A 19,182-nucleotide genomic window follows, 5' to 3' on the forward strand; every position below is an offset into this window, starting at 1 on the left:
CTTTTGCAGAGCGGCAGTTAATGTGACTGTACCTTTGGTCTGCATCTATTCCGAATATAATGTCGCCACACTCAGAAACTTAGAAAGACGCCGCGAGAACATCGTCCCAGCTGTGTGAGAATTACGGGACCTTTCACCTTGATGACTTATCTAAACATATAACAGAAGACTCTCGATCATACACATTACAGTACTGCGCATGTGCACAAGGCATTTTTGAATCCAAGTGAGATTTGTAGCCAGATTTGCATAGCTACTATTTTGCTATTCAACCAGCTATTTAAGACCTACAGCACAGGTTTCAATCAGACTGATTTACTGGAGGTTCCTCAGCCCAGATCTACACAACTATAAGCATTTTCTGCAAAACACTACACACATTGTTTTACAAGACACTAAACACACTTCTCTACATTAGACACAGAAATATAACATGATGGCACTTTTTTCCATTTTAAGACTACTATAAGAATACTACACACATGAAGCAATTGACCAAACACGGCATCAGGTGTGCAGACACTTAGGTGCTTAGCTGTAAACTCAGCAATCAAGGTGTAAGCACTATAAAAAGGCAAGAGGTGAAGTTTTGTCTTCAACAAAAATGAAAGGCAGTGTTGCAGTAAGAGGAAGATGAAGAAACATCTTTGGCTACAGTTATTTTGAATGTCCCGGGCCAACGTGGTGGTAACATCATAATATATGCTGCAGTCACGCAGAATGGGCTCCTATGGGCTTGCCAAAATAGGTCCTTACAACACGGAACACATACTCACATTTTTGGACAGGCTAGGTATTGGACTAATGCAGCCAGAAACTGGTTCTATTATTCCAGTTCCTTTCCCTTTTCCCTTTTTTTAGGTTTATGATCTCTGACCCTATGTTTTACCCCTCATTCAAGCTATGGAGGAGGCCTGTGTGACCTAATAGAAGCAGAGACTGGGCCAGGATGGAGCTGCCATTCGAGAAGATTCTTCCCTTGCTGTCTTGCGGGGAAGGACATCGGCTGTAATGTGGCCGACGTGGCCATACATGAAGAGGTGGTTTTTTCGTCTCTACAAAAGTTTGTACACTGTATTTTATTTAGAATATGTTTAGCCTAATTGCAATGATGCACTGAAGGATTTTACAATATAGTGAGAAATAAATAGTTTCATCAGGTGCAGTGCTTGTCTTGTGTGTTGTGTTTGGTCAATATATTCATGTTCTTTAACAGTATCTTAAAAAAAAAGAAAGAAAGCTTTATATTTATTCATTTAGCAGGCACTTTTATCCAAAGCAGCTTACAAGTGGGAAATACATCAAGCGATTTATCCTAAAGAGGCAAAACCACATAGGAAGTGCTTATAATACCATATAACAGGCATTGTTCAGATACGTACAAGCTAGAAAGGGAAGAATAGGAAAAGAGTAGAACAAGGTTTTTTTTTTTTAATCAAACCCAGACTGTACCATTAGAAAGGTAGAAATGTTACAAGTGTTTACGACTGAGCACAGCAGTGTGTGCCATACGGTACCAAAACTAGGTTTCGTTAAATTATTGAAAAGTTTTGTCACGAATCTGGTCCGCTCACCACCAGATGTTGCCCTCTCATTCCACTGACATTCACATTACACAAACTGTTGCAGCACACCCAGGACTACGCTTCCCGCCATCCATTGCGCTGATTACACACACACAGCTGCATCCAATCAGATACACTATATAAGCCTTGGAATTCCCTTTCCTATGGCTGAGTAATGCATTGCGTTTAGCACTCTCTTTGTGTCAGAAGCTGTACGAAGCCGCCTTGTTCATCCTTAGTCTAGTTCAGTTGTGTTTCTAGTTAGTTTGTTCTAGTCTTGTTTTCTAGCCTGGTTATATCGTCTTGTCTGCCTTCAGCCTGACCTGGATTCAACCCTTTGCCTTGTCGTTTCGGACTCTGTTCGCCCTCGTGTTTCCTTGGTTAAATGTTAAGGGAACCTTCCATTTAATCATTTTGCAAACATTATGGTACTGTTACTTATACATGTTTTCTGAAACAAGTAATAACATTTAAAACAATGTTAGATTCAGTCCATGAACAAATGTTCTGTGGAAAACAATGCTCTCTGAGTAATGTATAATAATGTTTTTGTGCTAACGCTTTGAGAACATTATTAAAGACCAGAGAAGAATGAAGATTCTATTGACGTTACTGAAAGAACGCTTGTTCATTGAGAGAACCCCGCCAGGTGGTTTTGAGAACGTTTCCTGTTGGCTGGATATGCCATATTTATTGCTTTCTCCACCCGTAATGTAAACATGCGGCAGAGAGTTTCTACTAAACAGCTCGTTTGAGTCCCTCTCTCGTTGTTTTCCTCCCAGAATCCACAGCATCATGAGCATCAGCCTCCATCAGCTCCACAAACACACAGAGATGTGGGAGGCCGGACTCAAACCTGCGTCTCGCTGTGCTTGACTCTCAGGTTCGGTTTATCGTGAGCGAGTGTTTTTGTGTCGTGTTTGTGTTGAGACGTGTCTCGTGGGCAGTACGGTGTGGTTCTCTGATATGATGTGATGGTGTTTTCCTTCCTGCGGAAACCGCCTGTAATTTCAGCCTCATCAGCGCTGAGCTTCGAGTCTATTGAGACAAAATCCAGCAGTTAGAAATGACTTATTTATTTAGTTTGGACATTTTTAAGATCAGTCTCCGCTGCTCCCTTTGACACGCTCGAGTTACAAGAGATAAAACGCTACATTAACTCCAAGCGGTCGCTCGAGGTCAGTTCATGTTTGAAGGATGAAGTGATTTGAGATGAATGTAAACTCAGGCTCAGACACACAGAAGCTGCTCTGAACATGATGAATTCTGCGTGTGCTTGATGAATTACGATCATGGGATTGTTCGGTTCCCAGAGGCCCCTGACGAGCCGGAGTCAGAGGGGGCGTGTCCGACCGGAGGGGCGGGTCACCTTATCTGATACATCGTACGTGTGCTGTTGCGAAGGGAGTTGGTTGCTGAGGGCCGCTGTAACCATAGCTACCACATCTCTGTGTGGTTTTGATAAAGTTTGATTTATGCAGCGCTGACGTTTATGAGCTGCAGGGAATTGTGTGTTTCTCTGGCCGACTACATGTTGTATTTTTCCTTGTTTGTTTATTTTCTGTTGATTTTCAGGGATGAAAGCGCCGCAGAGGCTGTGAAGTTCAAACGCGCTCGTCAGTGCTCATTTAGGTAATTCAATAAGCCGGAGGGACGCGAGCGGCGGGCGAAACATCAGCTCTGCTTTCAGCCTCATTCTTCAGTGAAGTTACTCTTCTCAAAATACAGACGCCAAGACCAGCTTTGATTATATGTGCAATCATGAGTGTGTGTGAGAGAGAGAGAGAGAGCATGCACGTGCGTGTGTGTGTGTGTGTACTTGTTTTTGCTACATTGTGGGGACCAAATGTCCCCACAAGGATAGTAAAACCTGAAATTTTTGACATTGTGGGGACCGGCCTGCGGTCCCCACAATGTTAAAAAATGATTAAAGAAGGTGTTTATCTGAAAGTGTAACGATGCAAACATGTTTTCTGTGAGGGCTAGGTTTAGGGTTAGGGTTGGGTTAGGGGATAGACAATATTGTTTAGTCAGTATAAAAACTATAGAAGTCTATGGAAAGTCCCCACAATTCACAAAAACAAACGTGTGTGTGAGTGTGTGTGTGTGTGTTAGTTATTTCGGTTCTTGTCACCTTTAAAAAAAAAAAAAAAAAAACCTCTCTGTCTGCTTGTTCTCCTTCAGGGTGCTCTATGCCGATGGCTGAAATCTGGTCGTATTTAGCAGAACTAATGAATTACAGCGTGTAACTGAGCAGGATAACGTCACCTGGACCTGATTGAAAGCACGTTTCTCAGGTAACAAATTTAGTTTACAAAAATGTTGTGAAAACTTTTTTTTTTTGAAAATATTAAAATGTCCTGGTTAGGGTTAACTTTATTTGACCCAAAAATGTAACATTATTTGAATGTTTATTTTTAATATTCTAAGAATGTAAAAATGTCCAGTTTTTAAAGGTTATCAACAATATTTCTTAGAATGTTCATCAAGGACAGCGTGTTAACATTCTGAGAACATTAAATATCAATAAAGTTGTAAGCATTACTTTAGGAACTTTTTGTTCTAATATTTATATAACCTTTATAAAGGTTTGTACCAATGTTACTGTTTCACAGCACAATAATTAAAGTTAAAGGGATCGTTGAGCTGATAATAATCGTTCTGTCTTCATTTGCTCGTGTCGTTCCAGTATGACTTACATTGAAAGGTTCGGACTGATGCGAGCGTGAGGGGTTTGAGAAGCAAATGCGGCTCATGAGACCAGAAACACACAGACGTTCACTGAGTTTCTGTGGAACATCATGAGGTTTGATTTAAAGTCGTGTCGAGCGTAAGAGCGATTTGATTGCGTGTCTCGTGAGAATCAAGTTTATGAGTTCAAATGCTCTCACTCCTCTTTGTTTATTTAATTTTATTGTAAAAACACTGATTCTGTTTTGGATTTGCTGATTTTTATAAAAGGTTTCTGGTGTTTTTCTGTCTCCTGTGTGATCACTTCATTGCAATCCAGCGCTGCTGCCAACATCTGAATGACTGTAAGAGTTGAACTGATGCTCATTTCACCTTCAGATGAATACAGACTTTATGAGAAACAGATTATGAACAAATTCAAACATTTCTCCAGTTTAACAGCAAGACAAACACGAGATCACATCTCTTTCTGTTCGGTGTGTTTAGCGTTTGCTGAGTGTCACTGTTTTTTTTTTAAATGCTATTGGGCTCCAGCTGTATGTATGAATTTCTTAATATGTCCTTGCAGATATTGAGGTAATGGCATCATCAACATTTTCACAACTCTCACAACAATTTCAGAAGTTATCCACCTTTTTCTGTCTCGCCCAACTGCAGCGGTGCTTTACATTTCCGGTCTCTGGTAATTTTAGTATTTTCCGAGCCGAATATATAATGTTAAGCCTGTGCACATTTTTATATTTAGTTATGAAGAAAAAGTATATTTTTACCTCGTTTTTCCATGGATTTCTATGGAGACTGACGAGTCTCTGATGGGGCCGCTCATCAGTTACTCAGGAAAAAGGTGGATATAAATTTTAGAACAAAACATGCCTAAAGTAATGTTTATGTAATGTTCTTTTAATTGTATTATATCTGATATACATCCTTGATTATAAACATCCTTATGATGTTATTTGTACTTGATGAACATTCCAAGAAACATTTTGAAATCTGATTTTTTTGTTAAATACTAATTCTTAGAATACTGAAACCAAACGTTCAAATAATAGGCTATTATATTTTGGGTGGAAAAAGTTGGTAGAACATCGTAAGGAATGCTTTTGTAACCTTTAAATAACGTTACGACCCTGGCAAGAAAATGCCCGGTTTCATTTCATTTTTAGAAACATTTCAAAAACAAAGTTCCCACAATGTTTCTAAAACCTACATTTGTTACTCGAGGTGTTCCTCGTTTACTGTAAGAGTGTTTTAAGATCATCATGAAGCTGGCAGATGAATTTTGAATTTTTGCAGTTTGTACCTGTAAATAAAGTTCTGATTAGTCACTTCACTAACTTCTTGATCACGGGAGAACGCGTCATGCTGTGCGCGCTGATCTTCACCGGACGAACTGCGACCGTTCAGTCTCGGAGCGCGAGTGTGTGAACGGCTGAAATCGCTCCGGATTTGATGTGGAAGCAGCAAATGAGCGCTGACAGCACGGAGAGCTGATTCGAGAGCGCTGAAGGCGTCGCTGAGAGTCTCTGTCGGAGTCTTCACGTCGGTTCGAGCGTCTGTGATTATTGAGAATGACGCTGACGCGGGAGCGCGCGCGCGCAATGAAAGGCGTAATTTAGAGGCGCGCTCGACATCAAAGGCCCAATGCCACATTATACAGGAATGCCAGAGGAAACCATGCAAAAAATAAAATGGCATTTTCTGTACGGCTTAATTAGAGCTCAGATCCGGTTTCATTGGAGGGGTAATCTGCGTTGCCATTTTCTGAAGAGCGTCGCGACTGGCGGGTTTCAGCCGAGCGCGTTCGCGTGTTTTGATGGACCACATGATGTTTGTTGGTGTTAAATCGCGTCACAGATCTCAGTGAAAACGGGTTTATTAAGGAACTCGATCTTCGGCGTTTTAAACGCTCTGTTGTCAGTCGGGCTGTGAGTAATTAGTAATCTGCAATAATTGGTCTTTAATACACTGTCATGTTTACTCACATTTCCTTTCTCTTGACTGCTTCAGTGTGACAGTAACATTTTTAAAAATTACAGATCCACAGCATCAGCTGACAAACACAGCTCAACATCACTGAGCTCTTTATGCCTTCAGTTCTCATTTTCAGCCTCATTTTTGCTCATTATCTCCATTATATCTTAAAGAAGGTCCCAGTGTCTTTTTCCTGTTCTTACGTAAACACACACTAAATTGAGACTTTTTTTTACACAGCAGAAACACAAAAGTCTCAGAGCATGAGGGTGTGTACGAGGACAAAGAATAAAACACACACACACAGAACAAAACACTATTTTATGAGACACAACCAGTGGGAAGGCAGTCGGTCTCTGTCAGGATTCGGCAGCACAGAAAGAGGAAACACACTCGCTCCTGAACTCAACCTGGTCTGGAAGAGAAATGTGAAGCGCAACTTTACTTTACATAAACTTTACTTCCAGGAATTGCTGAGCTGTATATGTGTATGCAAAACTTTAATTCTCATCCTCCAGGGTTCCCACACCTCCTGTCCAGTGAAGTTTCATTAATTTCCACGATTAGATTGCATTTACAAAGAAACACGTTACAGCTGAGCATCACCGAATCCACCAGATCAGGGTTTCTGCAGGTTTTATGAAGGTAAATTTACGACTTTTTAAGACCCAGTAGAAAATGCATAGGTAATAAAAGTAATAAATTGAACGGAACACAATATGTCAGTATGCTCTCTAAATGTAAATGTCTTGTATTAGCAATGCTTAAAATATATAAAATAAAAAATCCATTATCCACTTTTATATTTATTTTACAAGAGATGTCTTGAGTATCTCTGCTCACAGAGTAGAATATGGAAATCACGCTGCAGAACGTCGTGTTTTTCTTCAGCATGTTTGTCTTGTTTTCCAGTGCAAATGTCTTAGAGATCTGAAAGATTCTTAAATCAAGATACATTTACTTAAGTAAAATTACATAAAATAATAAATCTATTTTTTTAAAACAAGAACAAATATCTGCCAGCAGCGTCAGAAAAAATTAAACTCACTTATTTGTGTCTTTATTTTAAACAATCACAGTTTATACTAGGAAACAAGACAACAATACTGAGGAAGATATTCTTTTTTTTAATGCAGGGCATGCAACTTCTAATACCGTGACTTTATGAACGTAAGAGGACTTAATTTGTGAATGCTTTTAAATTCCTTTTTAAGACCCGAGATTAAAGCTCGAGATGTGTTGACGCGGGACAGATAACGTACTTCGCCTGCTTCTTTTCAGAAAGAGCATTGCTGTGCTGGTATACTGCTCCGGAACCCGGCGGAGTTTACGGCTGTTGCGTATCCATGGCAATACGCGCTTCCGTTCTTTGCGCGCGTGTCGCCGGTGGGTGACGTCAGAGCGGCGACGTGTCAGTCATGGCTGCCGATATCACATTATTATTCAAAGCGAGCGTGAAAACGGTGAAAACGCGGAATAAAGCGCTCGGACTGATCGATTCATCCAACAGAGACGAAACCGGCGGAGCGAAGAGACCGAGAGCGAGAGCGAGAGACCGAGACAGTTTCAGCGGGAGAGCGAGAGAAGTGGTGAGAGAGAGAGACACTGATACAATGTAACACGATGATGCGTCAGAGCGTGTTATTATAGCAAATCAGCAGAAACATTCCAGCGTTATGTTGCGATTTGAACTTTTTCAGAATGTATGGATGACTCTTGGTATAACAGTTGCGGGTCATTAATGTAAAACACGAAATCAGCTAAAATTATATTACCACAGTTTAGTTGGAAAGTTGTTACATCAGCCAGTTTCATAATATCTTTCATTTGATAAAAAAAAAAAAAGAGTTTTATTACATTGCTTATTTTTCCACGGAGCTAGTGTGTACTTTATGATTTGACATTAGCAGCTCTTAGAGCAGTGCCCAACCCTGTTCCTGGAGATCGACTTTCCTGCAGAGTTTAGTTCCAACCCTAATCAAACACACCTGTCTGTAATTATCAAGTGCTCCTTGAGATCCTAATTAGCTGGTTCAGGTGTGTTTGGTCAGGGTTAAAGCTGAACTCTGCAGGAAAGTCGATCTCCAGGACCAGGATTGAGCACCCCTGTCTTAGAGTCTTCAGTCGTTGCGTTAAAATCACCAGTTGAGCTTCTGTTGTCATTGTTCAGATGTCACAGTTGCGAACTAATGCAAATAAGTAATTATTTATGTAAACAAATATATTGACACATTCTGTATATTGCATATAGTGTAGTGCATCAGTTATCTGATTAAATCAAGTGTACAGTTATGATGACTGAGAAACATCAACTAAGATTGATAAAGAGTCACATACATGCATGTATCTGATGTGTCTGCACATATGCAGATGAAAAATGAGCAGATTCAGTGTGATTTGGGTCACGTGTCAGATTTGTGTGAATGTAGTCAGGCCGATACTCGCATGTGTTGTTGTTTATTTTATTTATTTATTTTTTGGTCTGATTTCTTCTTCGTTTAACGCTACACAAACTCTGTATCAAGTGAAATTGCTTTTGTAATTTTCATGTTTTAACAGCTGAAGATTTTTTTAAAGAAAAAACTTTATATTTAGAATATTCAGTTACTCATTATTCACTACTTCACTACAAATTGACTTAGGAAAAAACAGTCCACTGCAGTGTAGAAAAGAAAATGGCAACCAGATCGTTTTTATAATTGTATTATTATTAATCTGTAATCCAGGTTGGTCAGACGCTCTGATTTCCTACATGAGGAATGATTTTGTCAGGAATATTTAACTGACAAATGTTTAATAAAATTAAAAGTGTCTTTATTAAAGGGATCCATCACTTAAAAATCATCATTCTGTCAGGTGCAAACCTGTATGACTTCCTTTCATCAGCGATGAAGATATTTTGAGAAATGTCTCATTGTGTTTTCACACATAAAATGAAAGTCAGTGGGGTCCAGGATGTTTTTCTGGTGATCAGCAGAAGAAAGTCAAACAGGTTTGGAATAATGTGAGTGAATGATGACAGATTTAGGGCTGTCACGATTATGATATTGTGTAAGAAATAATTGCGAGTACGTCGATTAGTTGTCTGGTTTAGGGCATTGACGGTTATGGCGATTAATCTTTTGTTTATGCACATTGTTCATTAAGCTGTTACAAAGGGTTGTGATTAGGGACAAAATAACATTTCTGAAAACCAGAGTTACCTTCAGAGACACATTCAAACCCCCACTTCAGTATTTAGATTTTTCTCCTAATAGTTTGAGAATCGTGAACAGTGAATTTGCTGTGCGCGTACAGTATTTTCTGCTATCGTGTCTATTTGGGCCAACTTTCACGTCACAGTTCAGACGTGGGCCGGACATCGGGCCTGTTTTAGGCTTCTCCTTATTTTTATATTTTAGACATCAATTATGGTGATGAAAAAATCGCAGCGCTGGTGGAAACAACGCGAGACTTCACTTTCACTTTCGAGACTCGGACGGTGTTTAGTGTCTCAGCGCAGCTGAAAGAGATCCACGTTCAAGTGCAAGCCATATGCTGAAATTTGCCACAAAGCACCGGCAAAAGTAATTGCAATGAATGTGTCGGGGGGGAAATAGTAAGGAGATATTTGAATTATGTATTAATAAGCTAGTGTTTTCTGAGTCAGTGTCGAAAAGATCCTGACTTGCAATCTCTTCTTTGGACGCGCCTTCTGAAAGAAATGCGTCTTTGCGGATTACATAATGAAAGAGTTTTTGTTTTCGATTTGTTTTATTGCGTTAGGTAATCATTTACAGCTTTCTATATATATATTTATTTATTAGGGGTGCTCCAATCAGGATTTTTGAGGCCGATCACAGGAAGCTGTATCTGCCGATACCGATCTTTTAAAAACCTTCTAGTAATCACGTAGAATTATTTGTAGAGATACTCCAATCAGGATTTTAGACACTTATTTGGGGCCTGATCGGGGAAAGTTCTACTGCCTTTTCTTTTTTATTTAAATCTTTATTACAAGCAATCCGGTTATTTCATAATCGTGACAGATTGATCATTTTTGAGTGAAATGTTGCTTTAAACATGAGAAAATGAGCGATCGCTGCACGCGTAACCGTATGTGTTTCTCGCGGCTGGCGTACAGACGGTGAATCGCCGGAGCTGAGCGTGCTGCGGTTCCTTCAGCGCTGATTGTTTGTTTTGTTTTCTTGTAAATACTCGCCCCTGAAGTTGAAGGGTTTCTGGATACTCGTAGTTCTTTGGCTCCAGCAGGAGCCGCGTTGTTTGCCGAGGGCCGCGGCTACGGCGCTGTGATCCGATCTTGTGTTTCTGACATAAAGTTCAGTGTTTGGCGTCCCGCTCCGCTTTGATTCCGTAAACATGCTGCAATAACATTTTCATTCATGTTTCTAACAGTTTCTCTTAGAAAGCCGATCCCGGACGGCCAGTGATTAGAGGTGGAAGATCAAAACAGAGTAAATATTAAATTAGTCCAGCAGTCGCGGGTCGTAATGCCCAGCAGATGTTCAGGAGCCGCGCGGCTTTTCTGCCGCCGCCGACGCTTCGCGGGACAGATACGAACGGGGAAGGAAAATAAACAACGTCAAACGCGCCTGACTGTTCTCCAGCTCTTGATGGACAGATGGAAACAGAATCGGTCGCCTGAAGCGCATGAGATTCCTCTACCTCTGGACGGACGCGTTCATCTGATGATGCAGACAAGACGCGTTTGAGGATCTGATGTGACTGCAGATACGCCAGAACGACTCCAACAGAATGATGTTATGAAATATAAACGGTTTGCTGTTTCTCTGACGGCTCCTCACGCTGCATTCTCAACGATCAAAAGCAAAGGCGCCAGATTCACCGTGTTACTGACGTGTTTGACACTTCAGATTCACCTCCAGAACTTTGAAGGAATAGTTCAGCCAAACATGACAGTTTGCTAAAAGAAAATGTCCTAACCCTCCGGCCCTTCAAGATGAGTGTTCATGGGAGGGCTATGGGTTACTAGTGATTAAAAAAGTTGAAACAAATTCAAGACGTTTTTAGCTAAAATACGAGTCCGTAATCCATAATAACGCTTCCTCCAGTGAAAAAGTCCATCTCCTGTTGTCTCTCACGTCAAAATCCAGCCACATATTTGTTAAGAGCTGTTTAAACACTGCTTGATCTGTGCAGATTTCTCACTTGTTCACCAGAGGAAGCGTTATTATGGATTATGGACTCGGATTTAGTTAAAAACGTCTTGATGATGGATTTGTTTCAGCTTTTGTCTTTTCAAGATGTTGACTGATGGACTGGAGTGGTGTGGATTACTTGTGACGTTTTTATCAGCTTCTGACGGCACCCATTCACTGCATAGGATCCACTGGTGAGACGGTGATGTAATGAAAATGGAAGAAAAAAAAAACTCTCCCTCTCTGTAGTTTATTTTAATTTGTATTTATATATATTTTTAATCGTTTTAACGTTTTAGTTAACTATAATAACTCTTGCTGTGTAAAATGAGTTTTTAGCTGTGTGTGTGTTTAGTTGTTTGCAATTATATAAACGATCCAGCAGCCGAGATCAGCTGTATATGGTTGTATATATTTGTAGTAGCTGTGTAATATTTATCAATGTGATGATTAATTTGAGTTAATTACGCATGTGGTGACGTTGAGGATTTTGTTTGGTGATCGCTAGTAAACCTCGCTGGATTGAGTCAGAGCTCCTGTTCGAGCGTCGTTCTTTATTTCTTCACGATAAACGTCTCGGATTCAAGCCTTCATGTGAGTTTATTTAGTTGTGGAGAACAAACTGCTAAATTTGATTTACCGCCGTCTGCAGTGACGCGCGCTCAGGTGAAATTCCCGCCGGATGTTTGTTCCGCCGCCATCGTGACGTTCGGAGCCGCTGAATTGGCGTCGTTCGCTTCAATCAGCGCGCGCTGGATTTCCTGAATGAATCTTTTGTAAACAGTGAATCACTTTAATCAGCTCAGCAAATTTAACACACACTCTTTGACCTTTCAGGCCAAACTCGTTCCATGAGTGAACTGTAAACACATTTAGGCCTGTTTTACTTCGCTTGTTTTTAAGATGAACAAACGAGTGAGTCATTCGTGGCCGCGGGTTCATAAATTACCCAGAGGAGCTGGTTCAGATCGGTTTTTCAGTCGTTGTGATTTGTGTTCGCTCCGGTTTAAGTACTCCGTGCTAAACTAGTCACCTTTAATCCTTCGCTTTCTAAAGCCCAATAAAGTGGAACATCATAAAGCGTTTGTCGGACTCATAAAGAGAGTATTGTACCGAATCCTCCCTCGAGTGGAAACTGACCCGGCGACAAAACCCCCGAACTGACCCAAACCCTGTCACCGGTGATCGCTATCGGGTCTCCATGGCAACGCGGTCAGAGGGAAAGTGAACGGACGCGTGACTTCACAGAATCCACCTTTACTCTCGCTCCGTGTGTGTGTGTGTGTGTGTGTGTGTGTGTGTGTGAGGTAAACGGAGGGTCTCTGATGATGAGATTAAATGCAGCCAGGCAGACTGTCTCCTTTAGCCCCGACACACACACACACACACACACACACACACACACACTCGCGCCGGACTCATTGTTTAGGTATTACTTGCTCTTTAGGGTCTTAAATTACCAGAGCAATTGATCTCTCTGCCCTCCTGCAAGGCCTCCAGGATCACTGTGGGAAACACACACACACACACACACACACACGCACGATGGCGGGTCACTGCTGCCCTCTGCTGGCGAGGAGAGAAAACTGCAGATTGACACACACAGATGTTCATACAGATGTGAGCGACTCTGAGCCACTGATTCAAATCATCAAACACATTCATTAGGATTGTTTCCACACATCTCTGGATGTACCGTGTGTTACATTTGTATTGTAAATAAAAATGTTTGTTTTTTACAAACAGTGTGATGCACCAAGAACAGAATCTGTGTCGTGTGATCGTGAGGTGTTTTGTTTTGGTCTGCTTTTGCTGTCAGACGTTCAGACGAATCACAGACTCAGAGCTGCTGCTGGGAACGTTTGATTTCTTCATGAACAGCAGTCGACCTCTGACCTCTGACCTGTCTGATAATGTTATTCCAGCCGCCAGGATTAGACCTCCACTGATGTGATGAGCGTGTGTGTGTGTGTGTGTGAGTCACTATTAAGTGATTCTGTTCAGGTCAAATTCTACAACTGCAGCAATTACATAATTGTGGTCATTAAAGCGGCAGAAACATTTCAGTAACGTTAGCAAAACAGTTCACAGCTCCATCTGTCACTCTCACTGTGAGTGTGTGTTTCTGTTGTTTCTTGAGTTAATATTGACTCAGTGTCTTTCAAACACACAGTGTGTGTTCAGATGTGTGTGTATCTGATGTTTCTGCTCTTGTTTCTGTAGATCTCAAACATCTCAAAGCTGAAGGACTTTCTGCTGCAGCACAGGAAGGACTATGTGAACGCCGGCAGGTCAGTCAGTGGCGTCTGATCGACTGATGACCAGCGCTGGGTGGATTACTGACAGATAGTAACCCGTTACAGATTCCAAATTACATGAGAAAAATTGTAGTTAGTAACGTAATCCATTACATTACACATTTTAGGTAATATAATCACTTCTAGATTACTTTTGACCTAACTCGTTTATCACTGATTTAAACAGAATAATAATCTTGTACCACAATGATGTAAAAATACAATGAGGGAGAAACTATTTTCCTTTCATTGTAATGAACAACATGAAGTGCATTAATCAAGGTTTCCCAAAGTGGGGTCTGTAAAGAAACTGCAGGGGGTTTGTAAGTTTAATGAAAGACTAACAAGTAATTAAATCATAAAATTAGAATAAATCATTTTAAAATAACAATCAAAATAATACACGTATTAAAAAAGATGAAATATTTTATTTGTGCATGTCAGTTGACCATTAACTGATGTCAGAGAACCGTAAACATGCAAATGTGATACTTAATTATTAAAACATTTATTTTAAAATCCCAGGGGTAATTAAAGGGGTTATAGATTATGCTTTCACTTTTATAACTTTAGTTAGTGTGAAATGTTGCTGTTTGAGCACAAACAACATCTGCAGTCACGACGCTCAAGTTCAGTGCAAAGGGAGAGATTGTCTTTTACAGAATTGCTGAAGAGATGCATTAGGTGAAAGAGGTTTAGATGACAAAAAGTTTGAGAAGGTCTGCAAGTAAGAAATAGCAAGAATTTGTGCACTTTAATACATTTGAAAGACAAAAGCCTTTCAGTAATACATAATAATACATGGTTAAATGACCGACTGATTGATCATTTGATATAAAAACAAATGTGTTCATCAGTAGTTGATGCAATGTTAAAACACTTCTTAAACCTGAAATGATTTTTGTAAATCCACTGATCAAATGCTGTCGTCACCTGACTAATAACTGGTCTATGTGTGAACGTCCACAAAACTGGACTTTCTGAGTGTATACAAGCGCTAGACTATTTTAGAAAGGAACATTTTAAAACATAAGAGGAATTAGAGAGAATCAATAAATGATGAATCATTTATTGCTGTTGTGTGAATAATATGTAATCATGTAATCAATAAAAAAGTAACTGGTCTGATTACGAGTATTTTAAAATGTAATTTGCTGTAGTTACAAGTAGTTCATTTTTGGAATCTGATTACATAATCCAGATTACATGTGATCAGTTACTACTCAGCTCTGCTGATGACCAACTTTTATCACAGTATCTTGGGTTTTGTTAATTGAACATTATCCGTTTATCTGTCACGGATCTCGACACGTGTGTTTCGATCGCACTGAATCTCACAGCAGGATTTGTGCTTATTGCACGTCACTGTAATAATTTTGAAGGTTTCAGTTCAAATCTGAGTGTCCTGTGTGTGTGTGTTTGGTTTTTATATCTTTTATATTTTTGTGTGAAAGTGAAAATGCTGAAAGTTTTGTGTAAGGGGTTGGGTTGGGGATAGACTATATCGTTTAGTCAGTATAAAATCTATAGAAGTCTATGGAAAGTCCCCGCAATTCACAAAAACAAACGTGCGTGTGTGTGTGTGTTCACAGTGTGATGTGTTCGGATGTGTCCCGTATGACGGACAGTGAGAGAGATCAAATTGACCAGGATGCGCAGATCTTCATGAGGACGTGTGCAGACGCCATCAGCCAGCTGCGATCTGAGAGTATGTGAATGTGTCTAAAGATTTCATTTCATTATATAAGTCATGACTCATGTTCATTTGTTTCTGCACTTTATACGGTACAGTCTGTTTCAGTGCATGTGTGTGTGTGTGTGTGTGTTCTGTAGTGGGCAAACAGGTGGTCTCAGCACAGGTGAAGGATCATCGTGCAGCAGTGCTGGATCTGATCGAGGCGTATCTCAAAGGTACAAACACACGAACACTCACACACATCTATAGACCATTTCACTAGATGTAAACAACACTGGTCCAGAAGCGCTTCCTGTTTTTTTGTTTTTTATTTTTTTATTTCACATATACAAATACATCTTAAAGGTGCTAATGTAACATTTTCATCCAGTCAAATGTTATGTTGGTTGTATTTTTTTGTGATGTTTGTGTAAAGTAAAAAGAAAAAAAGAAACAGGAAGTGTATCGGGACCAGTATGTTTACATCTAGCGAAATGGTCTATATGTAAACACTCTGACACACACACACACAGTAAGGTGAACACACATTGACTCATATTGTGTGTGTGCAGGCGTGTGTAAGCTGTATTCTGAACAGAGAGCTGTACGCGTGAAGAGAGTCGTGGACAAAAAGAGGCTGTAAGTATAAGACGCACATGTGAATAAACACACGTCATCGTATCGTTGCTTCTGTTACTCCCTCTAATGTGTGTTACATTCTCGATGAAGTGTTGTGATTTAGGGTTTGTTACTTTCATCATCATGTTGTATAGATCACTTCATTTCATTATAAATCAGGTGGTGTAGGTGTGGACATGTACATAAGCTGAGATTTAAAAATGCTTTAGAAGAATTGTTGATTTGCGTTTATTATGAACTGTTAATGTTTACACAACTGTACTGCAGTGTTAGTGATACTTTAAATACACAGCAGTTTTAAACAAATTATCATCCACTTTTCCAAGTAATCATGAACTAAATTTTCCTCACTGCATATTAAAAATGGTCGTCTTTGCTCTGGAGATCAGTGCATTATTCCTAATCGCTGCATTCATTTTACTGAACATTTGAAGTGAAGGTCTTTAACTTTATTTTAATTAAAATGCTACAGTCTGTGTATTTATGTAAGAAAACACAGGAGTAATGTGCATTCGCGTCTTATTTCAGTGTTGTCGATGATGTTGTTGTGGATTATATATCAGCAGACGGTTTCCTTCGTACATTCAGAGAACAAACTCTGTCGTTCAGCTGAACCGTGCGTGTGCTTTTACGTTGATTCTCCATCCTCGCGGTTAATGCACGTCTCTGAATGTGTTTTAAGGGGTTTCTTTACTTCAGCTGCTCAGGTGATGTTACGGGACAGACAGAATTACAATTTAAATCTCATTTACAAGTAAATCTGCCGTCCTTCAGTGGATCAAGTCTAATTCACAGAATCAAACGCCCCAAACGTAGTTCACAGCCTGAACTCACACACACAGTCATCAAATGAGACATAACGCAACCTCTGCCGTTAAACAGCTTTAAATGTTAGAACTGGGAAATAAATCACAAGAATAATCAGTACAATTTACTAGGAGTGAATTGAGTGTGATTATTATTGGTATGAAGTCACACTGGTGTTCACACTGGATGTGTTTCCAGATCCAGATTAGAACCGGAGCAGATCAGTCACGACAAACAGCAGAGCGACGGAGAGGAGAACAACGGTGACACACACACAAATACACACACACTGACACCCTGTACAGATATTTTTGTAGTACTGCCAGTGTCTCATTAGTAATATATATATGTGTGTGTGTGTGTGTTGCAGATAAACCAGTCTCAGACAGTAATGTGGATCTGTGGGAGGACAACAGAGTTGAGGATGATCTTTCACCGGAGGAAATACAGATGGTACACACACACACACACACACACACACACACACACACACACACACACTTCATCATGATGCTGTGTAAACGCTTGTTCACACCAAGACTGATAACTAGTCTATAACGAGACAAGACTATAACGACTCCACCCCACAACTATTACAATAAAAGCACAAAAAAAACAATATCATTGGAATTAATTTCAGAACTATTTTTTTCCAAAAAATAAAAGCGATAAAAGCAATGATGCCCAATCAAAATCAATCCTGCTCTCATGAGCTTGAGAATTTAAAGCGGTAGATGTGAGAAGAAACAGACGAAATCATCCGGACGCTAATATGAGACCCTGGACCACAAAACCAGTCATAAGGGTCAGTCTAAATAGTAAGAAAATCACCTTTAAAGTTGTTCAAATGAAGTTCTTAACAATGCATATTACTAATCAAAAAGGAAGTTTTGATATATTTACAGTAGGAAATTTACAAAATATCTTCATGGAACATGATCTTTACTTAATATCCTAATGAAAAGAAAAACCCATTTTGGCTATTGCTACAAATATACCTGTGATACTTAAGACTGGTTTTGTGCTCCAGGGTCACATACTGTTACCTTTTGTAGTTAGGGTTGTTGGTGTGAACAGGCCTTAACACTGATGCATTGATTAGTTAGTGTGTGTGTGTGTGTTTAATCTGTGTGTGTGTGTGTGTGTTTAATCTGTGTGTGTGTGTGTGTGTTAGTTTGAGCAGGAGAATCAGAGGTTGGTCGGGGAGATGAACAGTCTGCTGGATGAAGTCCGGTGAGATTCTGCTGTTTTTATCATTCTGACCTGGACCCGACACTAATTACACACGATTAACAAACACATGTGAGTGAAATATTGATTCAGTAAATGGTTTCACTGTCACTGGGTGTGTTACAGGCAGATTGAGGGGAAGGTTGTGGAAATCTCTCGTCTGCAGGAAATCTTCGCTGAGAAAGTCCTACAGCAGGTCAGACACGACACTTCCTTTCTCAAGGAGTTCATTTATTCAGAGAAATTTAAGAAAATAAAGAAAGACAAACCAAAAAACATAATTTATTGTAAAGTAATGCATTTGAACTATTTGCAAATAGTATTTTTATTTCAGTAAACCACAGCAGAGACTCGAGTTTGAGTATTTGAGTTTATCATTTACTGAAAGGCCAAAGCAGGAAACCATGATCCGATATTAAATTCATAATCTGCTGAAAACAGCTCTGTTTGTCTTGTCTTGTTACACACAGATCATGTCAATAATACATTTTCAATTCAAAATGGTGAAATGTGACCAAATGTGAAATGCACCACTGATGTGTGTTTGTGTGTTACAGGAAACTGAGATCGACAACATTCATCAGCTGGTTGTCGGTGCCACAGAAAATGTGAAAGAAGGAAATGAAGATATTAGAGAGGTTAGAAAACCAATGAATAGTCACATTTTTTTTATGTAAGAGCGACACAGACATTTAAAAAAAAAATAATAATATGCTTCTGGTGTCATTCACTTATAACATAAGACAAGTGTTCCTGCATTAGTCACATGTGTGTGTGTGTGTGTATGTGTGTGTTTGTTTGTCAGGCGATCAAGAATAACGCCGGTTTCCGAGTCTGGATTCTGTTCTTCCTGGTCATGTGTTCGTTCTCACTGCTGTTTCTGGACTGGTACGACGGGTGAACGATGACCTGGACCGAACCTCATCTGTGTGTGTGTGAGAGAGAGAGACAGCAGAGTGTGTGTGTGTGTGTGTGTGTGTGTCTGTGTGGCTCCAGCACACAATTATCACCCTAAGAATCATCTAAATGTGGAACATTAAATAATATTCAATAAACTGTTCTGAGTTCAGTCCATGTGTTGTGTGTGTGATTATGATCAGACGCTCGTCAATCAGCTGTAAACGGTCTGAAGTTCCACAGGTGAG

The 19,182-nt window shown here is 39.9% G+C and overlaps 1 protein-coding gene across 1 annotated transcript; it reads left to right on the forward strand.

Moving 5' to 3' along the window:
* Positions 1–7,603: 7,603 nt before the first annotated feature.
* Positions 7,604–19,111, forward strand: stx18 (syntaxin 18). The gene is made up of 11 exons (XM_051128434.1): positions 7,604–7,819; positions 13,613–13,680; positions 15,279–15,394; positions 15,520–15,597; positions 15,934–16,000; positions 17,006–17,070; positions 17,178–17,260; positions 17,982–18,040; positions 18,164–18,233; positions 18,595–18,675; positions 18,843–19,111. The coding sequence occupies exons 1-11, from the start codon at positions 7,649–7,651 to the stop codon at positions 18,936–18,938; spliced, it is 954 nt and encodes a 317-aa protein (XP_050984391.1). The 5' UTR covers positions 7,604–7,648; the 3' UTR covers positions 18,939–19,111.
* Positions 19,112–19,182: the final 71 nt, after the last annotated feature.

The sequence above is a fragment of the Labeo rohita genome, chromosome 14 (assembly GCF_022985175.1).
Source record: "Labeo rohita strain BAU-BD-2019 chromosome 14, IGBB_LRoh.1.0, whole genome shotgun sequence".
NCBI classification, from domain to species: Eukaryota; Metazoa; Chordata; class Actinopteri; order Cypriniformes; family Cyprinidae; genus Labeo; species Labeo rohita.

What these genes read in the sequence shown, in the direction of transcription:
- stx18 (XM_051128434.1), top strand. Translation starts at nt 7,649, where the DNA reads ATGGCTGCCGATATCACATTATTATTCAAAGCGAGCGTGAAAACGGTG. An exon ending in GCGGGAGAGCGAGAGAAGTG is followed by an intron (nt 7,820 to 13,612) that starts GTGAGAGAGAGA and finishes TTGTTTCTGTAG; the next exon opens with ATCTCAAACATCTCAAAGCT. An exon ending in GATCGAGGCGTATCTCAAAG is followed by an intron (nt 15,598 to 15,933) that starts GTACAAACACAC and finishes GTGTGTGTGCAG; the next exon opens with GCGTGTGTAAGCTGTATTCT.